Source organism: Ursus arctos, unplaced genomic scaffold, assembly GCF_023065955.2.
Source record: "Ursus arctos isolate Adak ecotype North America unplaced genomic scaffold, UrsArc2.0 scaffold_8, whole genome shotgun sequence".
In the NCBI taxonomy this organism is placed as follows: domain Eukaryota; kingdom Metazoa; phylum Chordata; class Mammalia; order Carnivora; family Ursidae; genus Ursus; species Ursus arctos.
The window spans coordinates 8,028,995-8,051,279 of NW_026623100.1; the positions used below are offsets into that span (position 1 = coordinate 8,028,995).

At 41.8% G+C, this 22,285-nt stretch overlaps 1 protein-coding gene across 50 annotated transcripts in view; it reads right to left on the reverse strand.

Annotated features, from left to right (window-relative positions):
* Positions 1-22,285, reverse strand: part of MAP4K4 (mitogen-activated protein kinase kinase kinase kinase 4) — a 188,889-nt gene that overhangs the window by 103,205 nt on the left and 63,399 nt on the right. For all 50 annotated transcript variants that reach the window (XM_057309046.1, XM_057309051.1, XM_057309044.1 and 47 more), the window contains exon 3: positions 3,472-3,528. In XM_057309046.1, coding sequence (XP_057165029.1) covers positions 3,472-3,528 — 57 coding nt within the window. The remainder of the gene's footprint in view (positions 1-3,471; positions 3,529-22,285) is intronic.

Consider the following 22,285-nt stretch of genomic DNA (forward strand, 5'->3'; position numbering starts at 1 on the left):
AGTTCTCTGAATCTATAATTATTCCAGAAACAGAAAACAACACATTATAGATCTCATGTCCTGATCTTCTCCAGTTTGAACATATCCTTAACCTGCTCCTTAAACCCTTTCCACAACAATCTGATAAATGACAAGCTTTCTTTAAAAAGAGCTCTTCAAAATCCTAAAGACAGTCAATTCTTAAAACTGTGAAAGTCTGAGAAGAAATACAAAGAGATCTCTACATCTCTTGCACATAAACGCCTTCCATCTAGACTCCTCACTTCCCTGCATAGTACCTTTACTTCACCCAGGGTGAATTATGAATTTTCAGTTGGCTCCGTTTTCCAGGATCACAAAATCAAGAACAGAGGTGATGAGGACTCAGCGCAGCCAGCCTAGAGCACATTCATTCAGGGATGCCAACAGCTGACAGCTGGGGAGTAGAGCAGCCACGCCACTGACCTCCCCACGTCTGCTACTTTTCTGGCCTTCTGAGCCTAAGGAGTAACTAGTAGGCTGGTAAACGCTTCTCAGTTTCACCTAAGAAAGAGGCTCAAGAGGCAGGACACATCTGTGATTTTTCTGAAGAATAAGCATTCACACTTTTTGCTCCTGAGAAGAAACTGAGTTGAATTCAGGAACCATAGAGAATCCTCCTCTCATCAATAGGACCACCCCCAACAGCTCCTTCTGCTGGAGCTGAAACCAGAAACATCAGCTGCAAATTTCCCCCATGCCAGCCTGCTCCCTTCTGCTCCCAGATCCCCCTCTAGGCCAATGCCTAAAACTTGACAAGAGCTGGGAGGCCCTTGATGTGAGGGGCAGCAAGGGCATGTTTTCCAGGGTGCCAGCTGCACACTATCTTCTACCCATAATCAATACTTGCTCTGAGCCCCGACTGTGCCCCAAGCTATAGCACAGAGGTCACTCTGTATAGAGGTCACTGTATGAAAACAGCACACAAGAAACATTACTGAGAGGTCAATATGGTAAATGGCTGATTGGGTTTGTATTTGTTCTGAAGACTGACCATCTGGTTTTCATTTTACCTGAACACATGGGTTTTGCATAATTATTTTTAAAGGAGTCCTGAAAATGCATTTGTCCAACATTGCCTGATTTTGCAGGCAAGGAAATACTTTTTGTATACAACTCAACAAAAGTAGAGTACAAAAACATCTATCACACACATAGTATGTATTTCATAGCTATGCTCATAGAAAGATGATTAAAAGTAAATAAACCAAAGCACCAACAGTGGTTACTGTAACGTGGCAGTATAAAGATTTAATTTTGAAAATATTTTCCAATACTATACACTTTTTTTAAAAGCAGTGATCATATACCGCACAGTTATCATCAGAGCTGGGCTTAAGGGAAGAGGGATGCTCTGGAGAAGACACACCTCATTCAGATCCCATTTCAGATGTGGAAGGGAGCACAGCCTGGTTGGTGACAAAAGCTCTGTCAGCCAGGGCAGCACAGGCTGAAGCGAGAAAAGAAATGCAACTCCCAGGGCGCCTGGGTGGCTCAGTTGGTTAAGCGACTGACTCTTGATCTGGGCTCAGGTCATGGGATGGAGTTCTGCAGGGGCTCCACGCTCAGTGGGGAGTCTGAGATTCTCTCAACCTCTGCTTCCCCTCCCCCCCACTCACACATGCCGCTTGCACTTGCCCTCTTTCTCTCAACCAATCAATAAGATGGAAAGAAAAAAAAAAAGGAAATGCAACTCTCAGAACTTCCAAGTGCTTCATAAAATTCCAAAGCTTACATTCAAAATGGCACCCAGTCGGCTAATAAACAAGTCAGGAAGTGTGTTAATAAATGCCAAAGAACACAGGCTCTAGCTACACCATTTCCCACTGCGGCACCAACACCATGCACAGTGGCAGGAATGGAGGCTTGAGAGGAAGGTGACATCCATCATTCCATTCACAGAGAGCACTTCAGAAATAACTTGACTATTGTATTTAAATCACAGTTAAGTTAGAATTTTTGTTTCTTCACCACTCTTTAAAATAATCTTAAAAATAATATTTAACTGGAAAGCATCCAATTTCCTCCTGAGTTGTACACCAAGATAGGGTCACTATAAGGCAACAGAATAGTCCATTATCACAGTAGGTTACAAGAATCTTTCAACCAAGCAATGGGTCCCTTTTCATTATAGTGCCCAGTATTCTCTTTGGCAGAAAAAAAGAGAGCAGCCATCTCATAAAATGTCCCATATTCAAATATTTGTATAAAGTTCTATCAGTTGTCCCATAGCCCACAGGTAACCATGTTTTCTAATTCTTACTAATATACATACACACTGGAGATGAGCGTGTTCTTAGAGACCAAGGGAGAATAGGACCAAGGAGGAAACCTCTCTAGAATGCTCAACTGCACACCTGAGATCAGTTTAGCCATATTTCCCTAGACCAACCCCAGATTTGGGGAAGACTATGGCTTGATTTAAAGATATCCCAAATAGGGTGCCTGGGTGGATCAGTCGGTTAGGTGCCCAACTATTGATTTTGGCTCAGGTCATGATCTCGGGGTCGTGAGATCGAGCCCTTGCTTCATAGTCTCACCCTCTCCCTCTGTCCCTCCCCTGCCCCCGCAAGCACGTTTGTGTGCTCTAAGAAAAAGAAAAGTAAATTTTAAAAAGATACCCCAGATCCCCATGGCTGCTAGCTAACTCTCTAGAATCTGTGATATACGATGGTAAATCTTATTCGTAAGTAGGCAAGTTAGAAGCAACCATGAGAATGAAAGGTAAGATTTCAGACAAAAATAATTTAAAGTACAATGCATTTGGTTCACTACAACCTATGGTTATCTTTAAAAAGTTAAGTATGGACTTCTGCATGTATGTACATGCCCAGGAACATATACACTTACTTTTGTGTGAGTTAATCTCTCCTCTTTCCCATCTAAAGCTACAGAGTAAATCCTCATGTGACCATTTCAAGAACTATTTTTTGCTACTAAATTTTGCCAACAATCTGCTCAGCATTCTAGCAGATGTTTCTGTTTTCAAACCTCTGGGAACTTGGCTCGATCTGTTTTCTTTCCCCATGTTAAAAATAAAAGAAATGGCCCAAATGTGGCCTAATACCCTAGAGAAGCTTTTCCCCACCCCACACCCCTCAATCTCCCTATTCATGTGACCTCCACGTTCCCTTCTCAAATCTTTTCTTTTCCATTAGAGAAGATGTTTCCAATTATGGTCCATTAAGTTGCCAAGGATGACATCACTCAGATTTTTTTTTTTTTTTTTTTAAAAGAAAATGCTACTGATTCCTAGTTACTTGGGGACCATCTGCAACAATTTAAGCCAACTAGTCTGCTGGACCTTATGAACCCGCCATGTCACAGGAGGGCAATTTGTTCAAGATTGATTCTACGAACAGAACAATACTATTACATTGGGGGTTAGAGGGACAGGAGGATCTTGTTTTTTATATAATGATTTCTTTAAAATTATTTGTGACCCAACCTTACCTCAGTGACATCCATAACTTTGATGGCCGCCAGCTGACCTGTTTTAACATGTCGACCCTGAAAAACAGAGAAAAGAAAGATAATTGGCACCACTGTTTTGCATGATCATTAGAACAGAATGGTTGAAGTTTCAATAAATCATCTCTTTTGTACTTCTTCCCAAAACTGATGATGAAATTAATCCCGTGCTCTCCAGTAGAATAATATGGGTTGTAATACCAATGAACCACACTTAATAAACAAAACAAGTAGTAGAGCCAATGAATTTTGATAAAGTATCAATTCTTTTCTTTCTCAGGTTCAATTTACATATCATTACCTCTCAACCTAAGCAACTTAAATAATATTTTCTTCTATACATCAGGTTGACCGCATTTTCTTTTTTAACATTCTGCATGAATGAAATGACCCAAAAAAGCTTCTTGATAATTTTCAGAAATGGATAGCAGTCATTTTTCCCTGGTGTACTCTGAAGACCCATTACTTGATTTTATGAAAGTTATACTGAGAGTCTTCTTTGAAGCTTTCCTGCAGTCCCAAGGTAGGGAAGTTGGAGAATAATTACCCAGAGTAAGTGAGTGTACAGAGAGATAGGGATGACGCAGAAAGAGAGAGAGCCTTTTTACAGTGATAGTGTAACTCCTGACCTCAGACCTAAAACTCATTATTTCTATCCCTGGGCTTCTCAAACGAACGTGAGGTCAATCTCTCAGTCAGATGAACAGGACTAGATTTAATTCCCATCAGCCCTGTGTCTCTCCATCCACTCCTTGCAGGGTTCTGCTGGCCATTTCCCAGGCGAGTAACATAGAGCAACCCAGATCTCCTGAGCTGCATCTACTTCAGGACTTTGTGGACATTGGTCCTTCTTCAACAATTGTAAAGCAGAAAGAATGTCCCCATATCTCCCAAGAGCCTGCCTCTCTTGTGGTCTCATGATGAACAGCTATGAACTTTAGAACTTGAAACCTGAGGAAAGCTCTCCATTTAGTCTGGAAAGCTTACCCGGGAACTCAAGTTACATCTAGGACAAAACAACTCCATGAACATGACACTGTATTACAATTACATCTCAACTATATGAGGTCACAGTGGCATGGAGTCCTGCAATGGCCCAGCAGTTCACAAGCAGGAACTACACAGCAACGTAACATACAGATAACCAGCACAAATAAAATCCATAGGCCAAGAACCTCATCCCAACTCTCGCCGACCCATAGATACCACTACCTCCCTCCAAAGTGAACTACCTTCCTGGTCTTCAAAAGTGCTGCCATGTAAGTGGGGGCACCACCTCCCACAACACACAGACCTGCAGTTTAGACAGTCTCAAGTTCTGCTTCTGAGGCAAGCAGGCTTGTCCCACACTGGTCCATCCATGGCCCAAGGAACTGCCTCCTGCCCTGTCAGCTATTTCCCAGCTACCATTCCACAGCATGCTTTTCCAGCATGGCCAGCCTCAGCAGGTCTGAACTGTCCCCTCAACTGTGGCTTCAGTACTCCAACATCACACCTTCCCCAACTTGGTCACATGGCCCCGCTGAACAGTCTGGCACTCTTCCTGAATTCACAGCTGAGTAACCCACATCCTGAAAGAAATGCTGCCCTGGATATATGTTACCATACAGAACACAAAATGATCTAAGAAGCCATTCGACATCTACAGAAGCTCCACCTCAGAGATGCCAGAGTGGAATACAACCGTGTGTCAGAAAAGTAGTAATTTATGAACAGTATATGGGCTCCCATAGTTCTGATTCTACTGCCATTTTTACTACCTGTCTAAGATTCAGTATCTTTTGATGATGTTCATTCTTGAATCACTCATTTAAAATATTTGCCTATGGGTGTTCTGGATCTGTAACCTCAGCCTTTTTAAGCTTTTTAACCCCCAGCTCTGTACTAAGCACTGATACACAGGAAACTGAGTGGTCCTTCATGTCACGGGCATTGGCAGGATCCTAAAGCTACAGGACAGTGACCCAGAAGCATGGACTCCACCATCAAGACTGCATCCACACTTCATGTCCTCCACTTGGTAACAAACAACACTGCCTTAGCCTCCTGTCTGTACAAGAGGGGAATAGTGGTGTCCAATTCACGGGTTTATCATAAAGAATAACTATGATGCAAAGAACAGTGCAGGAAATAAAATAATGGTAAATAACATAATAAATATGGTAATAAAATACAACTGGACCTTGTTTCCCTCAATTGTAAGATAGAAAATTAATTTATTAGCATAGTATCAAAACAATTCCCATGACTATGACTGGTTAACACAACCATGAAGCCAAATTAATTATGATTTCCTTAAATCCAAGAGCAAAGAGGAGAACTTAAGAGAACAGAGTATTAAGTAAAATTCCAGTGCTTTCTATATAAGGGACACAAAGATCATCTATCTCCTTAGCACCCAGGCAGCCCTCAAAACTGGAAACACATACCTGATTACTCTTTCTGGGTTACTTCCAAATTACTAAAGCAAACTGCTTGCTGACAGAATCAAATGATGAGAGAAAATGTCATAAGAGTTGCTCCTAACTTTTGTTCTTTTTAAAGAAATAAATAGCATTGAGTTGGGAATGTGTTAGGTGAGGTGTGGGGGAGGGGAAAGTCTTCTGAGTATCTGATATGGTAACTTAAGATCCTTATAGATGAAAAAAATCCATGGGTCTATGGAAAAAACCTCCCAGATGTTTATGTAATACAGCAGTATTTCCCTCTATGCCTAAACTCAAGACCACAGGAGTATTCCCAAGACTTAGCAATTTGACAGTGGCATAAAAGCTTAGAGTTGTGAATTCGCTTTACACAGAATGTGATTATCCCTTACTAAGGGATTAGAGAATCAGGACCTAACAACTAATCAATTATTTTTGTGTCAGAGGGTGGACCATGCAAAGGCATTAGTCTTCATTAATGCATACCAGGTCTTCCAAAATTAGGTCCCTTTTAAATTTAAATTTAAATTGGGAAACTAAGAATTCTGTCTCCCTCCTTTCTGAGAAACAAGACAACGAATGGAAAGAAACGAAATTTGGGATTCTGGGTGTATTAGGCTTTCATTTCTCTGTTACCACCTCATTACTATATATTTCCTTAGGAAAGTTTCCTAGGATCACTGTAGGATCCCAAAGTCCTTTTTAGAATAGGTAGGCTAGAAATAAAGTACATAAAGTTCTGGCCATCATATCTGGCATATAGTGGGCTCTAAGATAGAGTCTTCCTCTCTCCACTCCCACCAGAGGCCTATGCTAACCCCTTCTCCTTAATTCCCCTTGAAACTACCCTAACCCTAGTCAATTTAGGCCCATTTCTCATTTTCAAAAGGCATGGCCAATATGGAGAAAGGCAGTGGGGTACTAAAGTAATGTACTTCCCTAATTATTTTTAAAGAAGAAACAAAAACAAAACCTCTAAATTTGAAACAGAAATAATAATCGATCTACTCAAATGGGTCATCTTTGCAAAAAAGAACCAAATGGCGAGCAACAGCCAAGGAGAAAACTACAGCTGGGACTGAAACATACAAAACATCTATATGCAAGTAATTGTGTGTGAAGGAGGTCATATGAAGAGTTGTCTGAAAAGATAAAAATCTGTCAGTGATTTAACTCAACACTACCCCAGAGAGAATATATTAAAGGTTCCTCTCGGGGTGGGTTACATGCTTAAGTCTACAAAAGCCAGGTGCCCCCACCCATCAGGGAGGCCCTACCTGTGCTCCTTTGGCAACACTTTAGAGCTATAACAAATGGCCCTCAGTAGTACATGAAGAGAAAATACACATAATCATAACCCACTGCATTGTGCTGGGGACTCGAGGATACAAGCAAAGGCATTATTTCACTGGAGTCTGAGGCTACACATCTAATGTATCATTTCACTCTGACCTCTATGCCATCTCTTAAAGGCTGCTTCATGCAGTCTGCTCCCTACAGATGACCAATTTGACCACTTTCCTTCATCTGAGTCTGGATCCAGCATGCTGTGTCACTGAAATGCCTAGCCTGCACATGGAGGGGTTTGGAACTTCACTTTAATAGGCCCTTTCTTTCCATTGTATCATCCACTTTTAGAACACCCGGTATATGATTTGGTCAGCATTAAATATACATACCTAACATCCATTTATGAACTTGACTCTCTTGGCCTATTGCTTCATTTCTTGGACATGGTGTCCTATTCAGTGTTATAAAATGCCAGAAGGAAGAGACTAAAGGCCCTTGGCTTTTTTTTTTTTTTAAAGATTTTATTTATTTATTTATTTGACAGAGAGAGACAGCCAGCGAGAAAGGGAACACAAGCAGGGGGAGTGGGAGAGGAAGAAGCAGGCTCATAGCGGAGGAGCCTGATGTGGGGCTCGATCCCAGAACGCTGGGATCACACCCTGAGCCAAAAGCAGATGCTTAACGACTGAGCCACCCAGGCGCCCTAAGGCTCCTGGCTTTATATATGAGGCACCATGTGAACATTAATGCACTTATGAGGCATCCAATGAGAAAAAGGTCCCAAATACCATTCACAGCTATTTTCTTAGTAGCTCCTAAAAAAATTTATGAAGGCCAGCAAAGCTGGCCATTATCCTATTCTACGGATGAAGAACTCTAAGGTGAATGTTATTATCTGCCCATGGTACAATGGCAGCAGGATTCCCTTTCCACAATGATTATATAAAATTGCAAGGGATGGACTCCTACCATTTCTACCAACTTGTCAAATTGCTGCTATTCAGGTCTTTTGCTTTTAAAGAAATAGCTTAAATTATTTCCCCTCAATGCCCTTAAAGGGTTACCAAGATTTGGAATTAAAATCGTTGCTGCAATAAATATTTCATACAAAGTCAGATTGGCTCACACTACCTAGAATTGCCCCCTTCAGTAGAACAACCTTTGTGGCATTTGACTTATTTTTGGTCTTTAAATGGGGGAAATGAATGTTTCTTTTTTTTAAAAGGAAAACTCAAACTGTTCTTGGCAGACATTCAAGATAAGGAAAATGCCCTATTACTAACTCTCCTTCATGTTTCTAATGGAGTCAAAACTGCCACCTTGCATCTACAAATATGCGTTACATTTATGATACATGTCCCAAGGAAAAAAACAAATCCACACACACATGTGGTTTTAAAATGCAGGGCACTGTGGCAGCATGTCTGTCTGCCTCTAATGAAGTCTGTCCCTAACCCACAAAGAAGAGCCTACCGGCAGAAGGAACAGCATTCAAGGGAAGCTTTTAAATCCCAACAGGAAAAAGATGGCATATCACCAACTACTAGGTAACTAACTCACGTTACATAATCTTTATCCAGACCCCCAGGTAACTCCATTAAAATACGTTTGCTGAATACATATGCTTACTGAGAGGCAAAATCTAATGGTCTCATTCACAAGAGGAAACTTAAAGGGGGTGTAAGTGAACCTAATTTCGAAATGAAAGACCAAGTCCTTAACTCAGGACTCGTCTCCTCGGGGTGGTCACGCTGCTGTTCGACACCTATCATCCCTTGTCCTATGGCAGCAGCATCTCATACCTTAACAAGGACGTGCACTGCACCTTAGCAGCTCCTCTTCTGCACTCGGAGCTTCCAATTTAACTCTGACCTTTCTTCACAGAAACATAAAGCTTTTGTACTCATTCAGCCTGAGAGTGTGGACAGACTATTAGAGAAGAAAACTCTACCAAATTTATGACAAGGTAAATAAACACAATTCAGGAACAACAAATATTTTCTTCTCTCAACAACCCAGAGGGGTGCATACTTACAGCTGGAACTCAAGCAAGCACGACCCTTATGACACCTGGAAAGCATTCCAGTACTAGAGATAGGACTGTAAGAATAGGACACAAGGCACCAGGATGTCCCCACTCTTGGGGCATGTAGTGAACAAAACCACTTTCTATGCACTTTCATTTACTCCTGATACAACCCAACATATGTACCAATGTCCCCATTTCATACATAGAGAAACTGAAGCTTTAAGAGGATTAAGTGGTTAAGGTAATCAGCTCAAGATTCATACCCTGACTTGTTCCCTATACCAGGCTGTAAACTTTAAATTAGAAACAACCACAACATCCCATTAAACCAACTTACATAGGAGTTGCCGGGTATACTGTTCTATAACATAAATATTTTAAGATTATAATCAAACATGGAAATGTAGTAACCAATAATAAAAAACTTACTCTCAATCTCTGGACTTTCCTCTCCTATGGTAAATCAGAAAAAGTCAATGAAAGAACATCCTGAAGGAATTCTTCAGGGAATCTGAAGGCATATGTGAACACATTCAAGCCCCTCATTCTTGGCTTTCTGAAAGTGGTTAACAGGCTTGTTTGTTCCTTCCTTTATCTCACCATAAATTTTCTTTCAACTAATACTGGAGATCAGAATGCTTTTCCTTTATGCTGAGTTTAACCTGAAACAAAAACTCCAGAGATTACCTTCCTGATATTGGTTTTCTATTTGCTTAACAGAAAAACCCATTGACGCCAGAACTCAGTAAACTGAAGACTGACTATATCTAACCAGTACCCAGGACATGCCCTATGCTGCCAGGGGAGATAAAAACACCACACCTGCCCTCAGGAAGTTTATAATTTAGAGGGGTATTAAAAACAAAAAATCCGCAAGAAGGGGCACTACAGAGGAACATTGTACCACATAGCAGAAACACTTAGGAAACAGGACAGTGTGACACCAATTGCTCTGCTTTGGCACGAGGTGCAAAGGTGTTGTTAAAGGGACCATCACTGTGAGGCTAATAGTGTAGACCCACCATGGAGGCTGTAGCAGGGCCTTCAAGGATTGCCCTGCTCTCGAAGATCATCAAAGCACAAGATGTGGATCCCTTGAGATGTGAACTGCAAATTCTCCTTACCAAATCCCACAAAGGGACAGTTTATAAAGGTATCAATGGGCCAGGAGGAAGGGGGAGAACTCAGTGACTCATCCAGGACTAGAAGATCTAGTCTTCTAGTCTGCATCACCTCTCTCCAAACATGTAAGGACAAAAGGAGCTTTTCCTACTCTGCACCCGATCAAGAAGATGCCAGTCTCCCACTGAGTCAGAAGAGGGCATTCCATCATGGAGTGACGCGCGTGCCTGCCGCAGAAGGGCCAACGACCAACTGCTCCTCATTCCCATCCAACATGGTAGCTGTTACTTGATCTTAATGATTTTTTTAGTGGTGTTTTGTTGGTTTGCAGATGTAATATTTTACATATAAGAGGTTTACTATGGGAGAGATGTTAAGCATTTCTATTAAGCATGTCAAAATCAATTGCAAAAATCACTCACTTTCACCCATAATGTATAGACTTCTAGGCTCCATCCCAGACTCATACAAGAGAATTCCATTAAGGGGGGTATAAGAATCCATAACTTTTTAAGCCAGTCTCTAGTGATTCTTACACATTATGAAGTTTGGAAATCACTTTTCCAAGCTTGTATTAAAAAGCCCAAATTCAAGCTTTCATAACCTTTTTGGACTATACAGTATTTACTTACAGTAACATATACACTCATTGTCTTAGCTAGGGGTTTTGATATGTGAAGGTTAGATTTAGAACATGTAAATTCTAAGAAATGTCAACTATGTTTATAATAAAAACAAAGAACTTATGTTCTGAAATGTTCAGGAGCTGAAAGATAGGCAAGCCTAGTTAACAAAATAGCTGATTTTACAGACAAGAAGGTACACCCAGAGAGCAGGAAGGACACACAGCAGTGGGGCTATGCCCGCAGTGTGCCAATTTTCTCCCCAGGATGTCTTATCACATCATACATAGTTCAACTTAAAAATTCCAACAGGGGAAGGGAGGGTGAACAAGAGGAGCACAAAAGATTTTTAGGGAAGTTAACCTACTCTGTACTATACCATAATGATGGATACAGGTCATCTCCACAGAATGGGCAACACCAACCCTAATGTAAACTATGGACTCAGTGATTATGACATGTCAATGTAGATTCATCAATTGTACAAAATGTGTCACTCTGGTGAGGGATGTCATAATGGGGGAGGTTATGCACGTGTGGGAGCAAGGGGTGTATAGAAATCTCAGTATCTTCCTCTCAATTTTGCTATGAACCTAAAACTGCCCTAATAAAGATTAAAACATTTTTTTAAAATTCCAATCTGCTCCGCCTTATATTTCCTTATTTTAAAGGACAAATATGAACCTACATGACCATGTGGTGAATGGCATGAGTTCAGCACTGGGCAATCCACTGACCACTCTTTGTAAGATTCCACATCCATCCACCCCAAAGGCAAAGGCCAGCTTCACCGGTTCTGCACTGCAAATCCAAAACCACAGTCCCCCCACTCCCGAATGCTCTCTTCTAGGACGTGTCTGCGAAAATTCTAAAACTCAACCAAAGAGAAGAGGCATATTACCCAGACAGCACTCCATAAGCCATTTAAGATAAGGAGCCACATAATTAACTAGAGAGAGACAGCTCAGAGCATTTCAGGAAACACCTCAGTCTTCTTAACACCTCCTTATAACAGAGCAGGAATAATGGCAACATGACCCCACCAACACCTGTTCTTCCCATCACACTGCTCCACAGCCCAAACAAATATAAGGTGAGCAGTTCATATTTTTGCACATTTCATCCTTATAACTAATATTTCTCATTACAGTCAACATCTGCTTATCTGCCTCTTCCTCCTCCCTTCCGTGATCCTCCCTTCCTGTGGATGAGCAGAAAGGCAGAGAAAGCGCAGGAACATGTCAGTGTTAGGAGGTCAGTCCAGACTTGCAATTTAATAAGAAGACAGTGCTTCTATTCCTGAAGAGTTTAAAATTAAAGACCTCAATATAGAATTATGCCTTTCTTAGGTTGGAGCTATCTTATCTGGAACAACATTCCTTTAAGGACAATTATGCCTCGGTAGCAGAGAATGTACAGATTTAACTTCCACTAAGAATTACAATCAAAATAAACAGCATGAAAAACTTTTATCTAGTGCCCACTCCCCAATAAATGAGTCATTTTGATGCATACTTCTTTTTTCTCTAAAAGCCCAATCTGGATGGAAATCTTTCCAAACCCTGAAATCTTGAGTACATTAAAGTTACTTTTCTTAATGGCTCAGGGAAATCATTATGAACATCAATTACTATCCTGTCCTTGCAATTAAGTGACAGCCTCCGGGAACATTACGTAAGGTAGTAATATTCTGACTCCTACGAAGAAAGGGCCCAGTCATCCGAGTTCTACATACTTATTCTGTCATTTTCAGCTGTGCTCTAGAACAGATGAGGGGCGGGCGAGCTAGCACTGTAGCAAAAAGCACCTTCAAGTTGAGAAGTGGAGACAATTTAGATGCACTCATACATGAAAGGGACAAGAAAGAAATACTGCCAGGAGAGTTTATGCGTAATTCCTTCAAAGACAGGGAGGGATTTGGCTGGGCAGTGGGTAGGTGGGAAGAAACAGCAGCTGCTTTTTAAAGTACACCTAGTGAAGCTGCATTAAAAAGGACAGTGCCCCTTAAAGGAGGCAGTAGCCCCACGGTATGGTACATACATGGGCCAGCGGACGGACTACAGTATCAAGTGTGAGGAATCATATTTTAAGAGGGAGACTGGAAAATTTAAAAAGCACCAATAGTAAGCATTCAGAAAATACCAAGGACAAAAAAATCAGCATATCTATTCTTACATTAATAGTAAAAGAAAAGGCAGTGGAAAGTCTTCAAATCCAAGCACCTAAAACAAGAGATTTGGGATTCTGCAAACAAGTTATTACTAACATTTAAATAACATTTGCAACTGCCTTTCCCCCTAATTACATGAAAAACTCAACTGAGTTCAAATTCAGCAATTTTGTTTAAAATAACAAAAGAATGAGTAATAGCATAATGAACTCCATATCCTTTACTATAGGCAAACATATGTATAAAGTTACTAGCCACTATGAGATATGGACATTCAACAGCTAAGTAGTCGATGTGGTAATGCTAGAACTGAAATTTGATTACATGATTCTGTCAAGATACATTAAATGATGGTAATTTTTTTTAAAGATTTTTTATTTATTTATTTGACAGAGAGAGACAGCCATCGAGAGAGGGAACACAAGCAGGGGGAGTGGAAGAGGAAGAAGCAGGCTCCCAGCGGAGCAGGGAGCCCGATGCAGGGCTCGATCCCAGGACCCTGGGATCGTGCCCTGAGCCGAAGGCAGACGCTTAACGACTAAGCCACCCAGGCGCCCCTAAATGATGGTAATTTAACTAAGCACTGGACAAAAGAAAATGACCAATGGAGATACAATGCACAACTCCTAGAACACACATTCCCTTAAGTGCTCTCACAGCAAGAACCGCACGTAATAAACATGCTGTCTCAAGCTATGAAACATGGTGAGTTCACCTTTCTTTCTCTACTCTTCCACATGATTGGAATTGTTATGATAAAAATTTCTATTAATATTTTTAAGGGAAAAAAATAAAAAAATTTAAAAATCAGTTCCTTTTATTTCACATAATAAGATATTTAAATTGGCAGAAGCATGGCACCCAAAAAAGGCACCAAACCCAGGAGCCCTAGATTGGAAGCCCGAGTCCATCACACACGAGGAGGGTGACCTCAGGCCAGTTACTTAATCTCTTCTAGACATCATTTTCCTCCTCTGTAAAATGGTCATAATCACAACCCTCTGCAAAAGGTCCTGTGAACTACACAAAGAACACACGAGGCAGCAGCCCTGGTCCCAGTAGGCAGTATCCTGACTGGGAGCGCTGGCCACGCAGCAGTGGCCTCAGCAGAGAGATCAACACGGCTGAGCACAGTATCTGAGAGATGAGCTTTCAAAGCAGGTGGCAGGTCTTTTAAGGTGAAACCTTCCAAATTTCAAAACTACCATGGTCGTGCTAGATGCTTCCCTCCAATATGAGTTATCTTTGGGCAGAGGGAGAGATAAACCTACTTATACAAATCTATAACAAAGTAATTAATGTCTATTCATTCAGATTTCAAACAAAATATACAACCAGAATTTTTGTATTAACAGTACCTGTAACTACTATTAGACACTGAAATATTTTCTTAAAACCATATCATATACCACACTTCCTTTTTAAATTATCACAATACTAATGATCCATTGTTTATCTTTAACATAATCCTCAATCTGAACTCCTCTTTCTTTGGCCTCCCCTTGGCATTATGTAAGGTGACCACAGGTCCCTAACTCTAAAGCAGGGAATCCTGTCTTTATTTTTTTATATGTAGTTTTAACCTGTTAGTTTCTCAAATGAGGAGATAAGAAAGATTCAGAGAAGGGAGCTGCGGCCTTTTGACTGACCAGTGGGGGAGCCTAGTGTTACACCACAGCATAACAACCAAAAAGGCTAAACTACACCAACCCCGGTGAAGCCAGAGCAGACACAGTGCTGAAGCCCAAAGAGTTCCAGGATTCCCGTGATTCCTAAAGGACTCTAGGAGGCATCAAACACAGAACAGTGCATTTTAATGAAAAGCTTGTTTATTAAAATGCCTAACCGTTTACCCGCAACAAAAGATGAAACAGAATTCTGTGGGTTCCCTTCCTTCTCCTGCAATCATTAACCCTCTATTCCACCGAGAAGCTCCCCTAATGTTTCTCTCATAACCCACAGGACACTAGATTTTCAATATTTACCGACAGCACAATTTCAATATTGAAATATCATTTCACGCATCACTAAAGCACTCAAACTGAGCTCTTCTTGTTGGCTTAGAGAAAAAAGTTGAAAATTTCACACACAAATCAAAAGGCAAGAGATTAGGGCTGCCTGGCTGGTTCAGTTGGTAAAGCATGCAACGCTTGATCTTGGGGTTGTGAGTTTGAGTCCCATGTTGGGTGTAGAGATTCCTTTAAAAAAAAGAGAGAGAGAGAGAGAGAGAGAGAGAGAGAGAGAAAAGCAGAGAAGAAAAGGAGAGGAAAGGAAAGGAAAGGAAAAAGAGGCAAGAGATAAAACGATGCAAGGGATTCGGATTCCATTCTGGGCTCCTGATCGACCCATGGTCCCTCCCTACTTAGCACCAACTCAACCTTCAATTAAGGTTTTCAAATTGTTCCTTACCTTTTCTCAACACTTCAAGAAGCTGACGCTAACACTGCCCTTGAACCCAGATGTATTTACACTATTTATAGGACGTCATCCTGTAAGCAGCTTCATGTCTCCCTGAACGATTTCTAAATACAAATACAGCCTAGTTTCTGAACCTCAACTACTTCTGCTGCTGTGTCCTCAGCACTGACAAAGTGTAAAGGGCATAATCCTTCCCTCATGTGGTCTCTGACATACTTGTTTTCTTTCTGGTTTCAAAGTCTGTATCCAACCCTTAATATGCTTGTGCTGAATATTCATAAGCATATTCATGAATTTCATTCATTCCTCATAATTCCCCTATTCTTCCTTTAAAAAAAGAGGTTTGAGAGAAAACCCCCCTTAGAATTTCCCTTTGAGGTTCATTTGATAGCATCTCTTACCAGAAATGATGCATTCATACCATCAACTCAACTTTTCAAAGTATGCTCACGCAAGCTCATACCATGTCCATCTAAAATTTAACTTGGTCAAAATGAATAAAGATAAATGATAGCTTAAAAGATATTTCCCTAGAAAATAGGAAAAACTCCTGCCTTGGCATTTGAAAAAGAAAATTCCCTCCTCAAAGCATCTTTTGTTAAAAATCATGATCTACTACAAAGAACCACATTAGAAAAACAGATGAGTTTTCCTCAGTTATATAACCGCTTCTTTTTGAGTTGTGCACACCCATTACAGCTTTCTCGGAATAAGAATCACAATGAAAGACTTTGCGAATAAGTAAATAAAATAAAAGAACAGTTTTAGAACTTTACGAGGGCTTACATAAACTCGGTAGGGCCGATAAAGGCAGTGTTCTGACTGCCTTCCCTGACCACTCTGTAAGACAAGGCACACAATGATCACATTACATAACTCAATGAAAAGGCAAAGTGAAATCGTGATGAAATTTATGCTTCCCTCTATTCTTCTGTCTCCTTTCTTCCTTCTTCCTACCAACAAATAAATCTCCTCTCCTACACCACAAAGGAAAGGATGGTAAAGAAGCACACACTGTGTATTCATCCTTTCCACAAATATTTTCAATAATACGTATTTTTTGTGCCTGGCACACTAAAAAAAAATACAAGTACTTTAACATAAAACACAGGAAAGTCCCGGCAACAGCCTTACAAAGAAGAAAACCATTGCTGGTTTACAGAAAGAAAGGAAGTGGGGTTCCATGAGATTGGAAAACTAGCCCAAGGTCATACAGTTAGAAAGAGGGCAAAAATGGCTTCCAAGTTCTAGGTACGTGCATCAGTGATTTGGATCAGCACATCTCCTCACAGGCTGTAGCAATTTAAAGCTAAATGTCCGCATTCCAGAACCTGCTCCCATCTCAGTAACTGACAACAGTCGGCAGCAGATGCTGGCATGTGAAGTGTGGTGAGTAAGGAGCACCTGTAATCAGTCAGGGGCTACTGCTATGTGCCTCCATACAAGTTTATCAGCTTCCCTGACTGCCCCCTCAGGCGGAGGGAAGCTTCCAGAGGGCTGTTCTATGAAAGCCCTCTCCTCTCAACTCCTCTTAATCCTTTTTAGTCAACCCCTTACTCATTCCACAGCCTCAGGTGTCGCAACCAATGCACCCTGAGAAACCTGACAGTTGCCAAGGAGCCACCCCAAAGTTCTGCTGCAACCCCCACAAGGCACCTCCTACCCAGAGCCTGCCTTACAGGATTCTAAGAATATTACTGGAGTCTACAAAAAGCCTGGGACTCTCAGTGTAAAAGGGCAGGACTCAGAAAAATGATACAAAGGATAAAGACCTAACTCTGAAACCAAACCGTCTCGGGGATCAGAAGCCATGGCCCCACACAGTGCACTGGCCAAGCAAATCGAAGATAAGTGAACGTGAGCGCTCACAAATCTATGTAACTGCCTAATTAACTCTGTCCTTCAACATGCTTAACTTGAGACGGCGGGAGAAATGCCCAGCGCCACCCTTTCCTCCCTGCGGTTCAGCCCCTCTCTTTGAACAACCCCCTGAAGAAACAAAGTCTCACAGACTCTAAGCAAGCAATGGATGTGCTGCTGCTCCAGGAAGTCATTCTCTTCAACCTACAGACACAGGCATCCAAAATGACCCTACAGAACTGCAGTTAGAAAGAGACCACTGAATTGAAACTCTTCAAGCCACAAAGACACCAAAATTTGCTTTCCCAAGATAAACCCAAGATACTAGAAGTAAACAAAAACTCTGACCATCTGAGTCAACTGCTCACTCTGCCACGAGACAGATTTATAACCTTGAATGAGCCACTTAACTTCTCAGAAGTGTGGTCACCTCACTATAAAATGTTCATGGCTCTGAGGTCCACACTCCAGGGATACAAGAGTGAACAAAGTAGATAAAGTCTGTGTTCTTTATTCTAAGAGGGGACACAAGCAATAAACAAGTGAATACTTTAGCTGCTGTTGAGAAAAAAAAAAAAAGCTACACAGAAAACCCAGCAGAGCGAAAAGGAGAGGAAGTGCCAGGATGGGGGCGGTTGCTATTTTATACTGGTGGTCAGAGAGCCAAAGAAGGTGATGAATGATTTGCCCTGCAGGACCTTCTAAGCCAGAATTCATCTACACAGAAAAACTCACAGGCGCCACAGGGCACGCCTCACTAGCCCTACTACCTTAGCCAGGGCAGCATCCTCTGCAGCTTGTAGGCAACATGGTGGTTCTAGTCAAGCTACAAAAACGACAACATGTTCCACTCCTTCCTGTCAACAGCAGATACAGTGCCCCAAGAACATCTCTGTGAAAACAGGCACCGCCCAGCATACATCTACATCTGGAGCAGAACCTTTTCTTTGGGCAAGCAAAACCATTCTCAACATGGACTACTTCCTCCTGCAAAGCTCAGGCTTGGGTTAGAGAGAGAGGGCTGTGAGAAGCAAAATCAGAGGCTCTGGACCAAAAACAGCTGCAAGATTTCTCCATTTTCCACCTGACTGCACAGCTTCTTTTCAGCAAAATCCATCCTCAAGGTTGAGGTATATAGTATCTGTTGGCAGAGCCTGGTTATGACTTTCTAACCAGGCACTGAAAGCAAAGTCTCCCTTCTTACTGTAAGGGCAATACTCAGAGGAAGAGGGGAAAAACAAAACAAAACAGATTTTTAATTGAAAAATAAATCCCTAAGTTTATGGCGCACACACCACTGCATACTGACAGTTGGTATGAGACTACTTGGGCTGTGAGGTCACAAAAGTCGACTGCTGAATACTAACGAAAGTCTATTACCAGAGCCATATTCACAACTTCAGTGTGTTGTCCTGTTTTGGTTGTGTTTCTGCCATTTCAGATTACCTTGGCATCTTATAAAGGCAATTCTTCTGAGTTCTAAGACCTGACGCCACTTTCCAGATGCTAATATAGCAAGGTTCTTCTTCCTGGTAATTCACTGGCTAAAATGGACATCACATTTCCTGCGGTGGTGGCGAAGGGTGCTTTTTGTCCATTTTTTTTCAAAATTGAAAATTCCAAAAATGAAGAGGCTGCGCATTTCTAAAACCCAGATTTTTAAGTTTTATGTTTCTTTTAAAAAAATGGATTTGTTAAAGCTGGGTCCCTAGACCCTAAGGTGCAAAGCTGAACTGAGCAGAGGTTGCCCAGGGGCTCCTGCCAGCAGGAGCTCTCCAGCAATCCCCATAGCCCTCACTCCTCAGAATACTCACATATGTACGTACTGGCATGGGCCAAGTGTCCTCAGTCAGAGACTAGAGCAGTGGTTCTTCAACCCTAGCTGACATTCAGTCACCATTTTTGTTGTTGTTGCTGGGTGTTTTTGTTTTGTTTGTAATTATACATCTTAGGCCTCACCCAGATCAAAATCGCTAGGACTGGGCCTGAGTACCCATATCTTGCAATCTCCTCTACAGAATTCCGAATAACTGCAACGATGGCCGCCCCATGAGGAATAATGTCAGAAAGACTCCAGTATGTACCAACAAAACCCACATTCTCAATAAAAAATAAAAAGCCCTCAGAACACCATCACCCTGGATGCCCTGTTATGGTAAGTTAAGCACCATGCTGTAGCTAACAAAAGACGGTTGTTATCTCTTGGGCATGTAAAACAGGGGGCGCCTGGGTAGCGCAGTCGTTAAGCGTCTGCCTTCGGCTCAGGGCGTGATCCCGGCGTTCCAGGATCGAGTCCCACATCGGGCTCCTCGGCTAGGAGCCTGCTTCTTCCTCTCCCACTCCCCCTGCTTGTGTTCCCTCTCTCGCTGGCTGTCTCTCTGTCACATAAATAAATAAAAAATCTTTATAAAAAATAAAAAATAAAAATAAATAAAAAAACAGGTGTGGCCCCAACAGCATGGGAGAAGCCCAAACAACAGATGTACTCCATCAAAAACACCGACTAGCGGCTGACCTAGCAAGCACCCTCCCCTCCTTTTCCCCTTCACTGGGGTGACCATATTAATTTATCATCCAAACAGGACACTTGAGAATGAATGAGGCACTAGTTGTAAGTATGCTACGACAGCAGGTGTAAACCAGGACGGCCTTGGATAAACAGAAGGTATGGTCACCCCCTCCCTTCACTGCACCATGCTTCAAGAATTTTTATTTTAAAGGAACAAAACACCCACCCCACCCCACCCCCCCAAAAATCCACTACCAACAAAACAACAAACACCCAGGTGGTGACTCTATAATTATTAGATTCTAAGTTAGACGCAGGAAAAGTAATACCTCTAACAGTGCCTGCACATGGTAGGCCCTCAATAAATGGTTTTTCAATGAATACTAAGGAGGCCAATGAAGACCAAATCATGAGTGGTAGATGGCATGATGAATCTATTCAGTGATTTGTAAACACAAACTTTAAGCAATCTCAAAGAAGAGGTACAACCTTCAGATCTTTCAGGTGATCTCCCCCCAGGGGCTTCCTGGCAAGTCTACCACAGCAGTTCTACTTCAACAGACCATACAGGAACAACCTTGGTCAGATACAAATTCTTCACAGGAAATACAATCAAATGGAGGAGGCCAAATAGGACCCAAGAGTTGACTTCCTTCTGAGGTGCAGACTCTCCCTCACCTGCCTTTGGGGGTAGACAGGGTTCTCTCTTTTCCAGGGCTAGGTACCCCATGTTGTTCCTTATGGATGTGGGCCAGCTGCCCTCAGGAACTTACCCCCCTAACTAGCCCTGGAAAGCCACTCAACAGCAGACAGGAAGCCTGAAGGGTTAAGACTGACAGGGGAAGTCCTGAAATACAACTACAAAACCCATGAATGCCTACAACCATCATCCAGACCTTTTTTTTTTTTTTTTTTTAAGGAAGAGGAAACTTCAGTTCATTAGAAGGATAAGCAACTGAAGTGTGATAAAATGAGCAATGAGACCTAGAATGGACACCCACCATCACAGAACCCTAGGGAGAGACCTCTAGCCTACCTGAGAGTACACTCCAGGCTTCTTGGGAAGAATTGGGGACTGTTCATATGCTGCCATACCCGTGCCCCTCCCCAGCCCCTTTTTGGGTCCTACCAAAGAGCCCTCCCTAGGAAGAATGCAAGTCTCTTCAGCACTAAGGCATTCCTGCAAAATCTGAACTGAAAGGAATAGCACAAGGGGGCTTTTAGTGGTGATGGAACTGTTCTGTATTTTGACAGTGGTTAAATCTATACATGTGTTAAAATGCAAAGACTTGTACACCGAAAGAAAACAAAAGTCAATTTTATGACAATTTTTGAAATAAAATTTAAATACTGAAGGGAAGCAGGAATGATCAAAACCCAGGACTCCTCTGGGACCTTCAGCCTCTTTTCCTGTTTGTTCAGTGAGGGGCCCCTCAGACAGACAGACATATCCGCTTAGGGATTTTGCTTTGTTGGCACTATCTTCCCTTCCTCCCCCTCCTGGCGTTTACTTTTCCTATCCTTATGACATTGTCATGCGACAAAGTTACAGTTCAGGTCTCCACTAAGGAAGATATGGGGGAAACCATCAAAGCCAAGACAGGTAAAATTCCTACCCCAGCTGCTACTATCAAGGAGAAAGAGCTGGGCCGCCACAGGCCCACAAGAGAACAAAGCAGAGCAGGAAAGGAGATCACCGATTCTGCAGCATTTACAAAGCACTATCCTACACCAATGCGAAGGTGAACTCACTTTCTGGAAACCCAATGCAAAGAAAATGAACCCGGCCAACCCAGATAAAAGCAAAGCAGAGTAACTAAATAAAGCAGTGAGCAAAATTTCCAACTTCAGGAGCCCAGTCCCCTCACTGACACCTATGCCTCAGGGGGAAGCCAAGGACAAATGTAAGGATATATGTGGAAAGCCTAGCAGAGTGCCCAGGACATGCTAATATAAAGAAGTGTTAAACAGCATGGTTGCACAAGCAATTCATTATATGAAACTGATGAAACAGTGTATCACAGATGCCAGATGGGACTTCATTCACTAAGTTGTGCTTTGTTCACTACTTTTGCCACGCAGCACTGAAAGTGAAGCACACTATTATTCCAGACTCGGGGGATAACAGAAAATTCAGTAGCAACTTTTCTTTCTCACCCTTTCTTGGATGGAAACACCTAAAATAATCACATCTGATCTTTGGAAAGGGAGTCACAACAGTCCACAATTTAAAAGGAACAAAATTCATGTACATACAAATATTTCTATAGCTGTGTTCTCAATCAGTAGATGTGTTCCTAAAGCTGGTATTTAGATCAAAGAATTTTTTGCAAGCCACTAAATTTCATC